We start from the raw sequence: 12955 nt of genomic DNA on the forward strand, positions 1-12955 counted from the left end.
AGGAGGCCATATAACTTTTGAGATATAAAAGAGCTGATTAGGCACAGAAGCAAGGAAGCACAGATGGGGAAAGATAGATGCCACAGCACATGAAGATCACCAAAGAACCAAGAAACAGAAGCTGAAAAGAGACAAGGACCTTCTCCCAGAGTGAAAAGAGAGAAAGCCTTCTCCTAGAGCTGGTGCCCTGAATTCGGACTTCTTGCCTTCTATAATGTGAGAAAACAAATTTCTGTTCATTAAAGCCACCCACCTGTAGTGTTTCTGTTAGAGCAGCACTAGGAAACTAAGACAATATGTATACGTGTGCCTGTGTACTAAGACAATGGAAAACGTCTTTCCTACTGTGACCAAAAAGTGTGAGAGGCACTGTTGTAAAGGCTTCTGTCTGTCAGTGAAGCTGACCAGATGCTAATGGCACTTAACTCTTCCCAGAATTTTGGATGATGCTGCTCAGACCACAATGATTAGGTGCTGCTCAGTCCTTCTATGGAAGAAATCAGAGAAATCGAACAAATCTAAATAATTCAAAGGATTAAATAAGATACATGCTTTCAATTACTGATGCTACATTTTAGCCCGATCTACCAATAATTTCAAAACAAAAAGAGAGAGAAAATATATACTTCTCCCTCTATTCAATACCCTTCCAGTATAATTATTGCCCTTTATAAAATTCAAATGGAAGTATCTTACAAATACCTTTAAGTTTTATCCATTATGGTATTTAATTTTAAAAAAAAAAAAACACACATTTTAGTGCTTGTAAATCAAAATATGAAATCACTTTTTATAAAACTTTAATTTCGAAAACATTGTAAGTCACACTGAATGTATCTCATAGAAACAAACAAGAGCAAATGACAATTTTACAGTATAACTTGTAAACAAAAATAATTTACCAGTGCTTCCAAACATTAAAGTAACATCACACTAATATTTATATATGCTCACGTTAAAAAAAAATCTTATAAGAATTCCACCTTTGTGCAGTAAATACTGTGCTGACAACAAAGAAAGCCCTATAAGGGCATTCGAGTGATTTAAACCCACATTATTGGTTGTGATTAGACTGAGCGGTTACTGAGGCCACAGAGAAGGCCTAGCGTGCTCACAGCACAGTGAGGCAGATGTTGATGTTACAAAGAGTAGTTGTATATGCACTTTTAATGCACCTAAAAGTCAAAACAATTCAGAAGGTTTCATCAGTGTCCGCTAATAAATTCTCCAGTGTAGCAAGGAACTAACATTTTATTGTATATGGTGTGTATAACTTTCACAAAAAGTCTCGAATTTAGAGTAAGACATTTTTATATAGAATATAAATAAAGCTAACAGAATACCTAAGAAATAACTTGGAAAATCATTAAAAGTCAATACAAATGTTATAATCAGTAAAATTTATAATTTTTAAATAATTCACTAAAATGTTGCAGAATCAATGGTAAGAATCTGCTAAGTCTCTTCAAGAAACTTCACAGCTGAGCGCCTAATGCCCTTTGAAAACAGATACTAAAGGTGAGAAAAAATAGATGGACCCACTTGACTTAAAGCAGTCACTTATGCACACCCATCCAATGATAAATCAAATGGCAGTTTCAGCACTGATTTAATACTAACATTGGAATCTGTCTCCCAGGGTCTATCTGCCTTCTCTTTCATTAGTGTATACACTGCAGCAGAAGGAAGACCCCAAGAGTGACCCTTATCAGTACTCAGAATGTTTGGCCCAGTATTCTGCCATCCATTTCTGTCATACTTTTCATACAAACCAGCTTCCAGCATATGTGCAATGGAAGCATCTGTATTTAAAGTAAATCTCTCACTTAGAGGAAGATTTTTGTATATGTGATCAGGAATATATTGGCTGTTTTAGATCCTAAGGTTTCTGTGATTATGCAGCAGATCAAGTATTTAACAATCTGTATTTGTTTCCATAACAGGCATCTGAGAACCACTGTTCAGAATCATCCTTTCACACTATGCCGCCTCCTGTTTCAACAGCAATAAAGATTCTATCCAATAAGAGTTTTTGGTGTTTATAATATGTTTTACTAAGCTTACTGATCCAAACCTGGCTCCAGTCCTCAGGTGGAAAGAAAATTTCAAATAAACAAAAAGTTAAGATAGACATTGAAAAGTTTAATATTTTACTCAAAAGTTTCCAGACATCTTACAAAAACTCTTTCTGTGGATGTGTCCCGAATCCAGAGTAAGTTAGAAGCGGTTTTAGTGTTCTCCCGAGTCCATTTCTCTTCTCCCTTTGACTTGGTCTGCTCAAAGTATGGATTCTAAGTTTCAGTAAAAATCAAAGCATGAAATTAATGCTTAAATAGGTAAAATTAACAGTGAAATTAGAAAGCAGCCGATTTTTATTATTTTTCTAGTTATATTGATCTTATGAGATCTGAGAAGTTCACAAATACTAGACTGGTGGTGGTTACTGGCTGTTGTTTAGAATCAAAATGTTCTTCTGTTTTAAAGCTAGGCTGTATTTTAAAAGGACAAGAAGCTTAAGAAGGAAAGGCAAAGGTACAGGTAAGGCAGAGGTACTCAGATGGAGCTCATGAATACACAGATGAATTTTTCTTACTATTTCAGTTGGAAATTTTGATGTCAAATATATACAACCTGCTTTTTAATAAGTTTCTCAAAAATGACCTTTAATTTCAACAATTTGAGAAAAATGTTAACTTTTGTCTGAACACAGACAATCTATTGCCATACACATAGTGCATGTGAGCATATAAATGTATATAAATTGCATAACTATGGATTGTGTGCAAATGGGTCCATCCCATATTTTTTGCAAGCAAAATTTTAGGTATTCTATCCTAGTGGGTGGTAACAGAGTACAGTTTTCATTGATTTTATTCAGTGGACTTAAAGAACCCATCCCAACAATTATTTACAATTGAATAACTGAATGATTATCAGATCATGTTACACTACAAAACTATTCTTCTGTCATGAATGCTGACGTGTAAGTTTCTGGTGTTAAAATGGTGACTTTTTATAAGTCTGGCATTTAAATCGGCATATACAAAAGTAACAAAAACCCAAAGAATGTGATGAAAGAAGTGGTTTCCACCACTGAGCATTTATATTTTTCATAAGGGTTACAAAGCACAGAGAAATTAAGTGATTTTTTAAAGAAAATGCTAAACAAACAAACAAAACTGAGTGTACATATAGCCTATAAGGCAAAACCTAAGTTACAAGTGTGTTCAACACTGGCAACTATAGTATGAGAGGTAATACTGAATTATATACATACAAACTTTCATAGACCTATGATTACATAATACTTTCTACCACAGCTTATTATACCATACAATACAAGATATTCTTGTGGCTTTCTACCAAGGCTGATTTTAAAAGAACTTAGTATTTTTCCCTTGGCTCAAAGTCTAATCAAAATCATTCTGAAACATAAATCAGAAGCTAGGCTTTTGTTTTTTTTTAAGGAAATGAAAAAGAAATTTGCAATTATTACAGTTCCAGTGCACCCACTGCAGCCATGATGGCATCTTTAAGCAATTGTTACTGCATTTGAAAACTGCATTTTTTGCAGGAACTTCACTTAACATAAAGGATGCCTTGCATGTAGGTTTCTACATTTTGATAAAATACATAATGAGATTTAAACAAATCCTTAGAAAGTCTCAAAGTCTGCCTTTTCTAACATTTTCATTTCAGGCAAAAAGGATTTTTTCTATGGATGATCTTATTTACTGATGCAAGCAAATGTATCCACAGAAGAATCTGCTATCTTTCTCCTGCTCTATGGAATCTGCATTTAACTGGAAACTAGAGAGTCCATCAGAAAGTTAAATTTAAAAAAAAAGATTGGCAATGGCCAGGTTCTTAGTAGATTATGAAAAAAGTGACCCTGACAGACCCGGGCCCTAAATATAAACCAAAATCAGTATGAAAACATTTCCACGATTGACAGGAATGTCATGAGTTCAGAGTTCTCCGGTCTCTGATTGCAGAATGTTGCTAACTTTGTATCTTTCACAGTGTTTTCTGATGCCCATTTGCAGAAGGCTTTGTTGTTTCTGAATCTCTTGGAGTATTTGATAAGTGAAGTTTATGAAGCCCTGTAGAAAAATTAAGAAAATGGTTAGAAATGATGTATTGTTGAGTGATTGGGCAACAGGTAGTGGCAGAGGTATTACAAAACAAAATGTAAAGGTGTATGGTGGAAACTGTGAGGCTCTGGCCACATCCCCCTCTAGGATGAAGGCCTTCTTCCCCATACTTTCAACAGCCTTCGGGGATGGCCTAAGTAAAGAGCTGCCTAGCAGGAGGTCATGCCCCTTCCCAGGGAAGCTGCACCCAGTGACTGAGAGCATGTAGGTGGAAAGGCCTGGCCCCTTAGCCTGAATTCAGTGGAGTGCTGAAGGGTCATCCCATACTCACATCACCAGAACGGGTCAGCTGAGGCTTCTGCTGAGCTGGCAGCGCAGCACAGTCCCTCTGTTCAGGACCCTGCTTCTTTCCCTTCCCCTTCCTTCCTTAGTGATGGTCCCAAGAGCACTCTCTAATAAACCTCCTCCTGCGACCAAATCATGACTCGCAGGGAAATCATATTTAAGATCTCAGGCCATTCAAACATCACATGGATTTAACAAGAAACTTTTTCTGTGTGTAAGGAATTACATAAGGTATTGTCCCCTCAGAGTACCCCAAAAAATAATAGAAAATGTTTGGAAAAGAAATGGAATCAATCTATTAGATGGTTTTACACACCACTTGAGAATCCCACTGACTCTTAGGATCAGACCTGACACACACACATCAGACCTCCCGCCTCAGGTTCAGTGCTATGGTTCCCCCCCCACACCCCGTGATAAAGGCTTCCTTAGCAAAACAACATCCACAACACCCAACTCAGGCGTTAAACTTACTGACATTCACTCGCAACGATCTCCTTTTAGTGAATGGTTAAGTGGGAATTTATCTGAGATTATGGCTAATTAATCTTGTTGATGTTACAATAGGCTTAAAAAATAATTTTTAACTCTAGACATGTAACTAAGCGGACTATTTGATTCCCACTTTATCTTAAAAGTTATTAATTCGGCCAACGTTATGAAACCTGGGCATTAAAATCCATAAATTATCTGGTGCTTCAGCTGAAATGAGATGAAACTTCTTCCTATCATGCCAACATTTTATCAGCCACCCCCTAACAGGGGCAAATTCAAAGTGAGATACATATAGATAGATTATCTGAAATATTTCTTTCCTTCCAAAGGTCATCTTTTAAAAAAAATCAAGGTTGGAAAGGCATGGTGTTCTGAGAAGCTTTATTGCTACTCATATAGTTTAATTTATCTGAAAATGGGGCTTTAATGAATCAATCAATATGTGAACATTCATAGTAGCTAAAATCATCAATGGAATACTGAGTATAAGCATTCAAACTGATGTCTATTCAGGAAAATGAGCTAATGTCAGGATTTTCTAAACTAAATCACTGCCTTTCCCTTCTTTCACTATAAAATTATACGCCCAAGACCCAAGATAATTTATAGCAAGTGTCTTACATTGTCCTGGTATTCTTAAAATAAAAAAAATCTGAAATACATTTTGCACTAATATGGAAGTAAGCATGAAAAATACGTTTATAGCTTATATGATACCCTTTAGCAAAACTTAACAGTTTTCAACACTGTCATAATGCCTGTGACTCATGGGATACATGATAATGAATGCCATCTCCTATCAATGCCAAGACTGCTAATATTTTTATTCTGAATTATTATTCAGCTTACTGAAGAGAATGGGTCAGCCTGATGCTTGTAAAACTCAAGACCCCAAAAAGCTATAACCAAAAATAATAAGTGATATCATGTCAAAACATATATGCCTTTAACACATATTTTCCTCACCATCATCATTACCATCATTATCACAACAACAAAAGAGCTAATACTGAGTTCCTACAATGTGCCAGGTATTACGCTAAGGCCGTTACAAGAATTATTTCAGTTAATATACACAACAATCCTAAAAGGAAGAAGATATCGCTGTTTTACAAATGAGGAAGCTGAATCCTAATGAAGTAATTCTGCACAAAATCATAACCAATAATCTGACCTCTAAGGTTTAATACATTTGGAAAAACGTGTACATGCAATTTAAAATTAACTCAAATGTAGAAATCACTAATTAGCAGAAAGAGAGAAAGACATCCATAAACCTCAGGATTACCTAGGGCCTTGAAAAGTTCTTCTCGTACAGCAGAAGTGAATTTTCTGACCAGACACAATGTTGTCACAATAGCAAAAAGCAAATTGTAGGATAATACAATATAGAAATTTCCCAGCCAATTAAACCTTCCAAAGTCTCCAAGTAGATCAAATCTAGTGATTCCTGTCAAAAATAAACAAAATAACCCTTAAGAAAATCAAGTAAAATACGTATGTTACAAAGTAAGTACAAATCAGATATATCAAATTCCATGGATTTTTCTTATTTCCATCATGTGTTGCGCTAATGAGTGAATCCTAGTTTAATATATATAACTGCTAGCTAGTGGAACCACCTCAAACCAGTCCTAACCTACTTTGCTACATGTCACATTCACTTGTAAGTAATAAGCCATGAGGCTGGAACCAATGCCTCTGTCCCCCGTTCATAATTCATGCCTTCATTAAAAAGAAACCACTGTGCCACTCAGACAGGGAGGATGGATAACTCAACTGAAATTGGGTGATGATAGCTGGTAACATGAAGCAAGTGTCGTTATGAAAAAAACACTAGAGTAAGCCTTAGAACTCTCCCACCCTCTGCCTCCCACTGCTGCCCCTCTGTGGGGAAACTTCTTCCACCAGATTTCCACACTGCTTGTCCCCTCTTCATTCAGGTCTCTGCTCAAAGGTTACCTCCTCAGAGAGGGCAGCCGTGACTACCCTACCTAAAACAGCTAATTCTATGATGGTTCTTGATCCTAATTATTTTTCTTCATAGCACACATTACTTGAAATAATTTCATTTCCCCTTTTTGGTTTATTTAATGTCTACTCTCCCCACTAGAATGTAAGCTCAATGAGGACAGGGACTTTGTCTTTTTCATTCCTATAAGTGGCGTAGTGGTTAAGAACTATGACTGCTAACCAAAAGGTCAGCAGTTCGAATCCACCAGGCGCTCCTAGGAAACTCTATGGGGCAGTTCTACTCTGTCCTATAGGGTTGCTATGAGTCGGAATCAACTTGACGGCAGTGGGTTTTTTTAATGTTCAGAGCAATGCCTTATGCATGTTTAATATTTATTACATAAATGAATGAATAAATAGAGTGATTCTTTTCAGAAAAACACAATATACTACCAATCTGAATTGGACACCCCAGGCTTGTGGTAAAATGGCAAAGCTGGAAATACAGTGGAGTCATAGCACAAAGTTACTTACATTCAGTCACACACCAAAAACAAACAACAAAAAAGTATTTTTATTTAAAAACGGATTTATTCATTCAACTCAACGAGCATGCTTCTCAGGAGCAATACTTACTGGAAATAACACGTAAGGGGTAGGATTTTTCTGATCATTAATAAATAAGTAAAACACATCATGCAGGAGGTCAGTCAAGTGAGAGGTAACAGGATTGCCAACACTCTCCAAGAACACTGAAGAGTTACTTGGGTCCATACAAAATTTTGACTGCAGAGTTAGAGGAAATAATAATAATAATAATAGCCTGTAGGCTGGTGCAAATGACAACAACAGGATTATATAAACAGAATCATATACATTAGATGCCATGGATGATTTGAGATTCAAGAATAACTTTGACTAAACTCTATTTAGCCTTAGCAGCAGACTTTTGAACTTAACTTTCATCTCCACTGCTTTGCAATTCCATCAGCTGCCACAAAAGCAGCCAGGACAGCTGCCACAAAAGCAGTTATTAGGGAAAACAGAATAATCTTCATATATAAATAGTGTAGTAAATTAGGAGATTTCAAAAAGTAGTTCATTTGTAGCCACAATTACCCAGAACCAATGTATTTGAATTTAAAAGACAATAATACACCATAATATTATAAAAAGATAGAAGATTACTGAAAACATACAGTATAACGCCTTTGAAAGAGGCTAAAAAGGACCCAGATACCAATAGAGCACGTGGTGTATGTCATGCATCATTATGATGTGACGGCAACAATCTCTGTCGGCAGTTTCTCAGATATAAGCCTTAATAAAACTTTGTTACATTAAAAGGAATAAGTATCTACATATATATCTAATTATATATTTTATTTTTCAAATAAGGTACCATTTAATTTGGCCTAGGAACTTATCTGTAAACAAGATAAGTTGTATGCAGTCGAGTTGATTCCAACTCATAGGAAGCCTATAAGAGTAGAACTACCCCATAGAGTTTCCTAGGCTATAATATTTATGGGCCACTATGAGTCAGAACCGACTCAACAGTACCTAACAACAACAACAACAACAAATATTTATGGGAGCAGATCACCAGGTCTTTTCTCCTGCGGAGCCACTGACCTTTCAATTAATAGCAGAGTGTTTAACCACTGCACCACCAAGGCTTCCTAAACAAAATATAGTTCTACCAAAACAAGCTTCAGTGGTTCAACCTGAAGATCACAGAAAAGTGGTTTACTTTCTCTTTAGGGCCAAAGACTCCTTTAAGAATCTGATAGAGCTATGGATTTTCTTTTAAGAAAAACACACACATATACAAAATTCTGCAGATGACTTATGGGGATATTGATAAATCACAGAATAAAAACCATTGCCTTAGATGTTCTGTAAAAGTCTTATCTGGTCTCAAAACTCTTATTATCATGCACTACACCATTAGTAAAAATGAAATTTGAGCATATATACCTAATATATCTATATTTAATTATTTATATACTCTATATGCTATTTGCTGATATATACATTATACACAGATAAAACAAAGACATTAAAATGACAACAATAAATATAAATACAAGTTCTAATACTTTCTTCACCCAGTCCAGTGACTTACTTTGTAAATCCATGGAGGTGTACAAATTCTACTCGGTACATACTATACAGTAGTTCAACCACCACCTTAAACTTGGCCTGTGTATTATGTGTGATAGCACTACCACATAATAAGAGTAAAGTCAGGAGGCAGAATTCATTAGCATAGTAAGGATGAAAGGTACGTTACAAACAATTGGAAAGTGCTTTTACTAGAACTTCTTAGTGGACTAAACTTGGTATCTTGAGAGTGAGAGTCAAGACCTAGTACGCAACATCCAGGGAAGGCGCAATCTCTAACGTTAGGTGTTTTGTTTCCAGGATATCTCATGTTGACCTCATAGACAGAAATCCAGGACTCCTTTGAACTGTTGCCACAGCTGTCCTGAGGCACTAGACAAAATATTAGACCACAGGGACCAGTTCTAAAGGCACTGTTGTTTCAAATATCATGTATATATTTTTTAATCTGACTGATAGTGACTGACTAAAAACCCACAGAAACAATCATTTTCCTAAACTTCCATCTGACAGATTTTTGTCACAGGAATAATTAAACTGTAACATATGCTCTTATTAAAAGTACCAACATGTAGGTAAAATTAACTTAGATAAAGCTTTAACACTTTCATTATACAATGTATACTTCAAAATCTTTATTTCTAGACAAAAGTGTAAAATTTAAAATACTGCTAACTCTAAGAAAGATTAAATTATTAAATGCTGTTATTTAACTCTCCTAGTCAAATATCTAAATGCTTACTCTCATTCAGAAGCTCATTTCTTTAAAAGATAAATATAATATACACCAGTTAAGAAGCTAAGTCAGTTAAGCAGCAACTAAGCATAAGGCTACATTATCTAGATTGTCTATCAATTATTACTCTTCAAAACAAAAGGCACATCAATTTCCCCCAATAAGATTCAATTAAAAATGTTTTATGCATATTTCTTAAATAAAGACTTTTCTCTAGGCATACCTATAAAAGAACTAATGTACAGAAGAACAAAATCTCGTTGCAACAAAGAGCTGGTTACTCCACCCACAATATGAGTCAACAAAATTTATGTTCTTTAGCTCACCTGAGTCAACTTTTACTTTTAGCAAGCATATCCATGTTCCTAAGCCAGCAAGAAGTTAAGAGGGAGTTTATAGAGCTTGACACACTAAAAGGATCATTAAAGTAACTTAATCAATGAATTATATATGTTGGTACATTATGCAAATGGATGACAGCTATCTAGGGCTTTAATGTAAGATTGCTAAATGAATAAATATGTTTTGTTATAAAAAACAAATTTACAAAGGAAATACTCTTTCATAAAACATTAGCATTAACATTTTTTCCCTCTGAACTCTCACAACAGTTGTTTAAATTATTATCTTGTGTAAGTTTCAAAGTCCCTTCTCTAAACTGGACTTTTGAAATAATTTTACCTAAGTGTCAAAATAAATATGATTTAAAAAGTATAAAATAAAATCTACAAATAATAACTTTTAAAAATCATTAATTTAAAGATTAATGTAAATAGGCTCATTGCCACCTGTTTTATTCACTCAAAAACAAAGCCATTCTGAAATAAAGAAAGGCTCCACCTTTGAAGTGGAATGGAAGATGAGGCTTTTAAAGCAAAGACTGTAACTTTTGACCAATCTTAATGTGGACATATATTTTCATTAAGTTATATTAGAAATATGTTTATTGAATTCTGGTTTCAGGCAAAATGGTACAAAAGGGACCAGATTTCCCCTCACATCTGAATCAACTAAAAAACGGGACAAAATATATGAACAATGGTTTTCAGGACATTACACACGAGAGAATGAAGGTCAGTGATCCCTAAGAGACAGGAAACAAACAAGATGAGCCCTTTGATTGTGAAAATTTATGGACAAAAGAGGTTCCAGGCCACAACGTAAAAAGGAGAAAAAGAGAGTTTGGCAATCTCCCTGAGCTGAAGAGATGGAGCTTGGGGATGGCAAGGTTTTAGAATTCACAGGGCAGAGTACTGGAGAGGAGAGAGCTGCACACAGAGAGAACTGTGGAGATCTGCAGAGGGTCCCTCTTGTGTATTTGGCAGATAACTGATCAATGCATACTTGTGAGGAAACTGCCAACCCAGAAATGACACAGATGACAGAATTAGGAGCCAGGACATTAAAACAGTTATTATAACTATATTCCTTATATTCCAGAAGCTAGAGTAAAGATTCAGCTTGTTAAGTAGAGACACAGAAGATATAAACAGACCCAGATTGACCTTCTACAGATGAAAATTAAAATATCAGATATGAAAAATACAGATGGGATTAATGTCAGATTAGACACTGCAGAATAAGAGATTAGTAAACTTGAAGACAGATCAATAGAAACTATTAAAAATAAAACAGAAAGCAAAAAAAGAAAAAAAATGTGAACAGAGTATCAGTGAACTGTGAATAAATTTCAAATGATGGTATACTTGTAATTACAATCTCTGAATGAGAAGAGATAAGAAAAAACTATTCGAAGAACTGATGACTGAAAATTTTCCTATTGGATGAAAACTATATACTTACAGATCAAAGAAATTCAAGGAAATCAGAGAATGAAAAATCTGAAGAAAATTATACCAAAGCACATCACAATCAAATTGCTTAAAATCAACAATAAGGAAAATGATCTTAGAAGGAGCCAGAAGACGGGGAAGAAAACAGACAAAATATACATACAGAAGATCAGTGACAAAAAGCACAGCAGATTTCGTTTCAAAAACTATGCAAATGAGAAGATAGTGGAGTGACATCTTTAAAGTACTGAAGGAAAAAAATGTCAATCTAAAATTTATCACCAGCAGATATGCATTACAAGCAACGTTAAAGAAAGTCCTTCAGGAGGTGGAGCCAACATGGAGCTATAGACAGAAGCACCATGATATCCCTCTGCAGAGAAGACCTCCAAAAACTAAGTAAAACAGATACAAACGTCAATCCTGGAAACCTAAGCACCAAATGAAGGAATAAAGAACTTGATCAAGCACTAAATGGAACAAGAAACTGACAGAAAACAGAGAACAAGTAGAGCTACAGAGTGGAGGTCCCCTACTAGCTAACATGGCATGGATTCGCCATCTTGGACCACAGCCACCAAGGAATGCAGACAGGGTATATGGGAAGGCAACTTCACAGAGCTCCCAACAGGAGACAGAGCACCTGGTAATCAGGGATACATGCTTTCACACCCCTCACCCTTCTTCTCTCTATGCAGCCTCTACTGCTTTCCAACAGGCCAACGTCACTTGGCTGGAGAGATACTAGATCAGGACTGCTGGGGTCTGCCCCGCCCCCACTAGCCAGCCTCTATAGTGTCACTTTTTAATTTCTTCCTTTGGTATAGCTTTTTTTTTTTTTTTTTTTTTGGCTTTTTTTGTCACGGTAGCCACATCAGCCTTGGTGGGTGGAAGTCCATGTTGCTGACCCCATGCATAACCTCCACCTCTGCCACCATGGCCACTTGGTTCATAAGCCCATTAAGCAATAAAGGAGCAGCTGGGGAAAGAGGATGACTGGAACGTTCTCCAGAATAGACCACTTCTAAGGTCACGAAGCAACCCTCAACAAAATCTAAAACACAGAGATAATACAAAGTATCTTCTCTGATCCAAATGCCAGAAAAGTAGAAATTAATAACAGGAAGAGCAAGGAAAAAAAACTGAATGCATGGAAACTGAACAAAACCTTCTTTAAAAACCACTGGGTAATAGAAGAAATCAAAGATGAAATCATAAAATTCCTAGGATCAAACAAGAATTAAAACCAAAACCTTTGGGACACAGCAAAAACAGTACTCAGAGGTCAATTTATAGCGATAGATGCACATATCAAAGAAGAAGAAAGGGATAAAATCAAAACATTAGCTACACAACTCAAACAAATAGAAAGAGAACAGCAAAAGAAGACCAGAGCCACCAGAAGAAAGGAA

The 12955-nt window shown here is 35.7% G+C and overlaps 1 protein-coding gene across 1 annotated transcript in view; it reads right to left on the reverse strand.

The window, feature by feature from the left end:
• Positions 1-783: 783 nt before the first annotated feature.
• The window catches only part of LMBR1 (limb development membrane protein 1), a 243155-nt gene continuing 230983 nt past the window's right edge, over positions 784-12955 (reverse strand). The window contains 2 exon segments of the mRNA XM_023727978.1: positions 784-4103; positions 6223-6384. Coding sequence (XP_023583746.1) covers positions 4018-4103; positions 6223-6384 — 248 coding nt within the window. The 3' untranslated portion in view covers positions 784-4017.

This window comes from Trichechus manatus, unplaced genomic scaffold (assembly GCF_000243295.1).
Source record: "Trichechus manatus latirostris isolate Lorelei unplaced genomic scaffold, TriManLat1.0 scaffold00020, whole genome shotgun sequence".
NCBI classification, from domain to species: domain Eukaryota; kingdom Metazoa; phylum Chordata; class Mammalia; order Sirenia; family Trichechidae; genus Trichechus; species Trichechus manatus.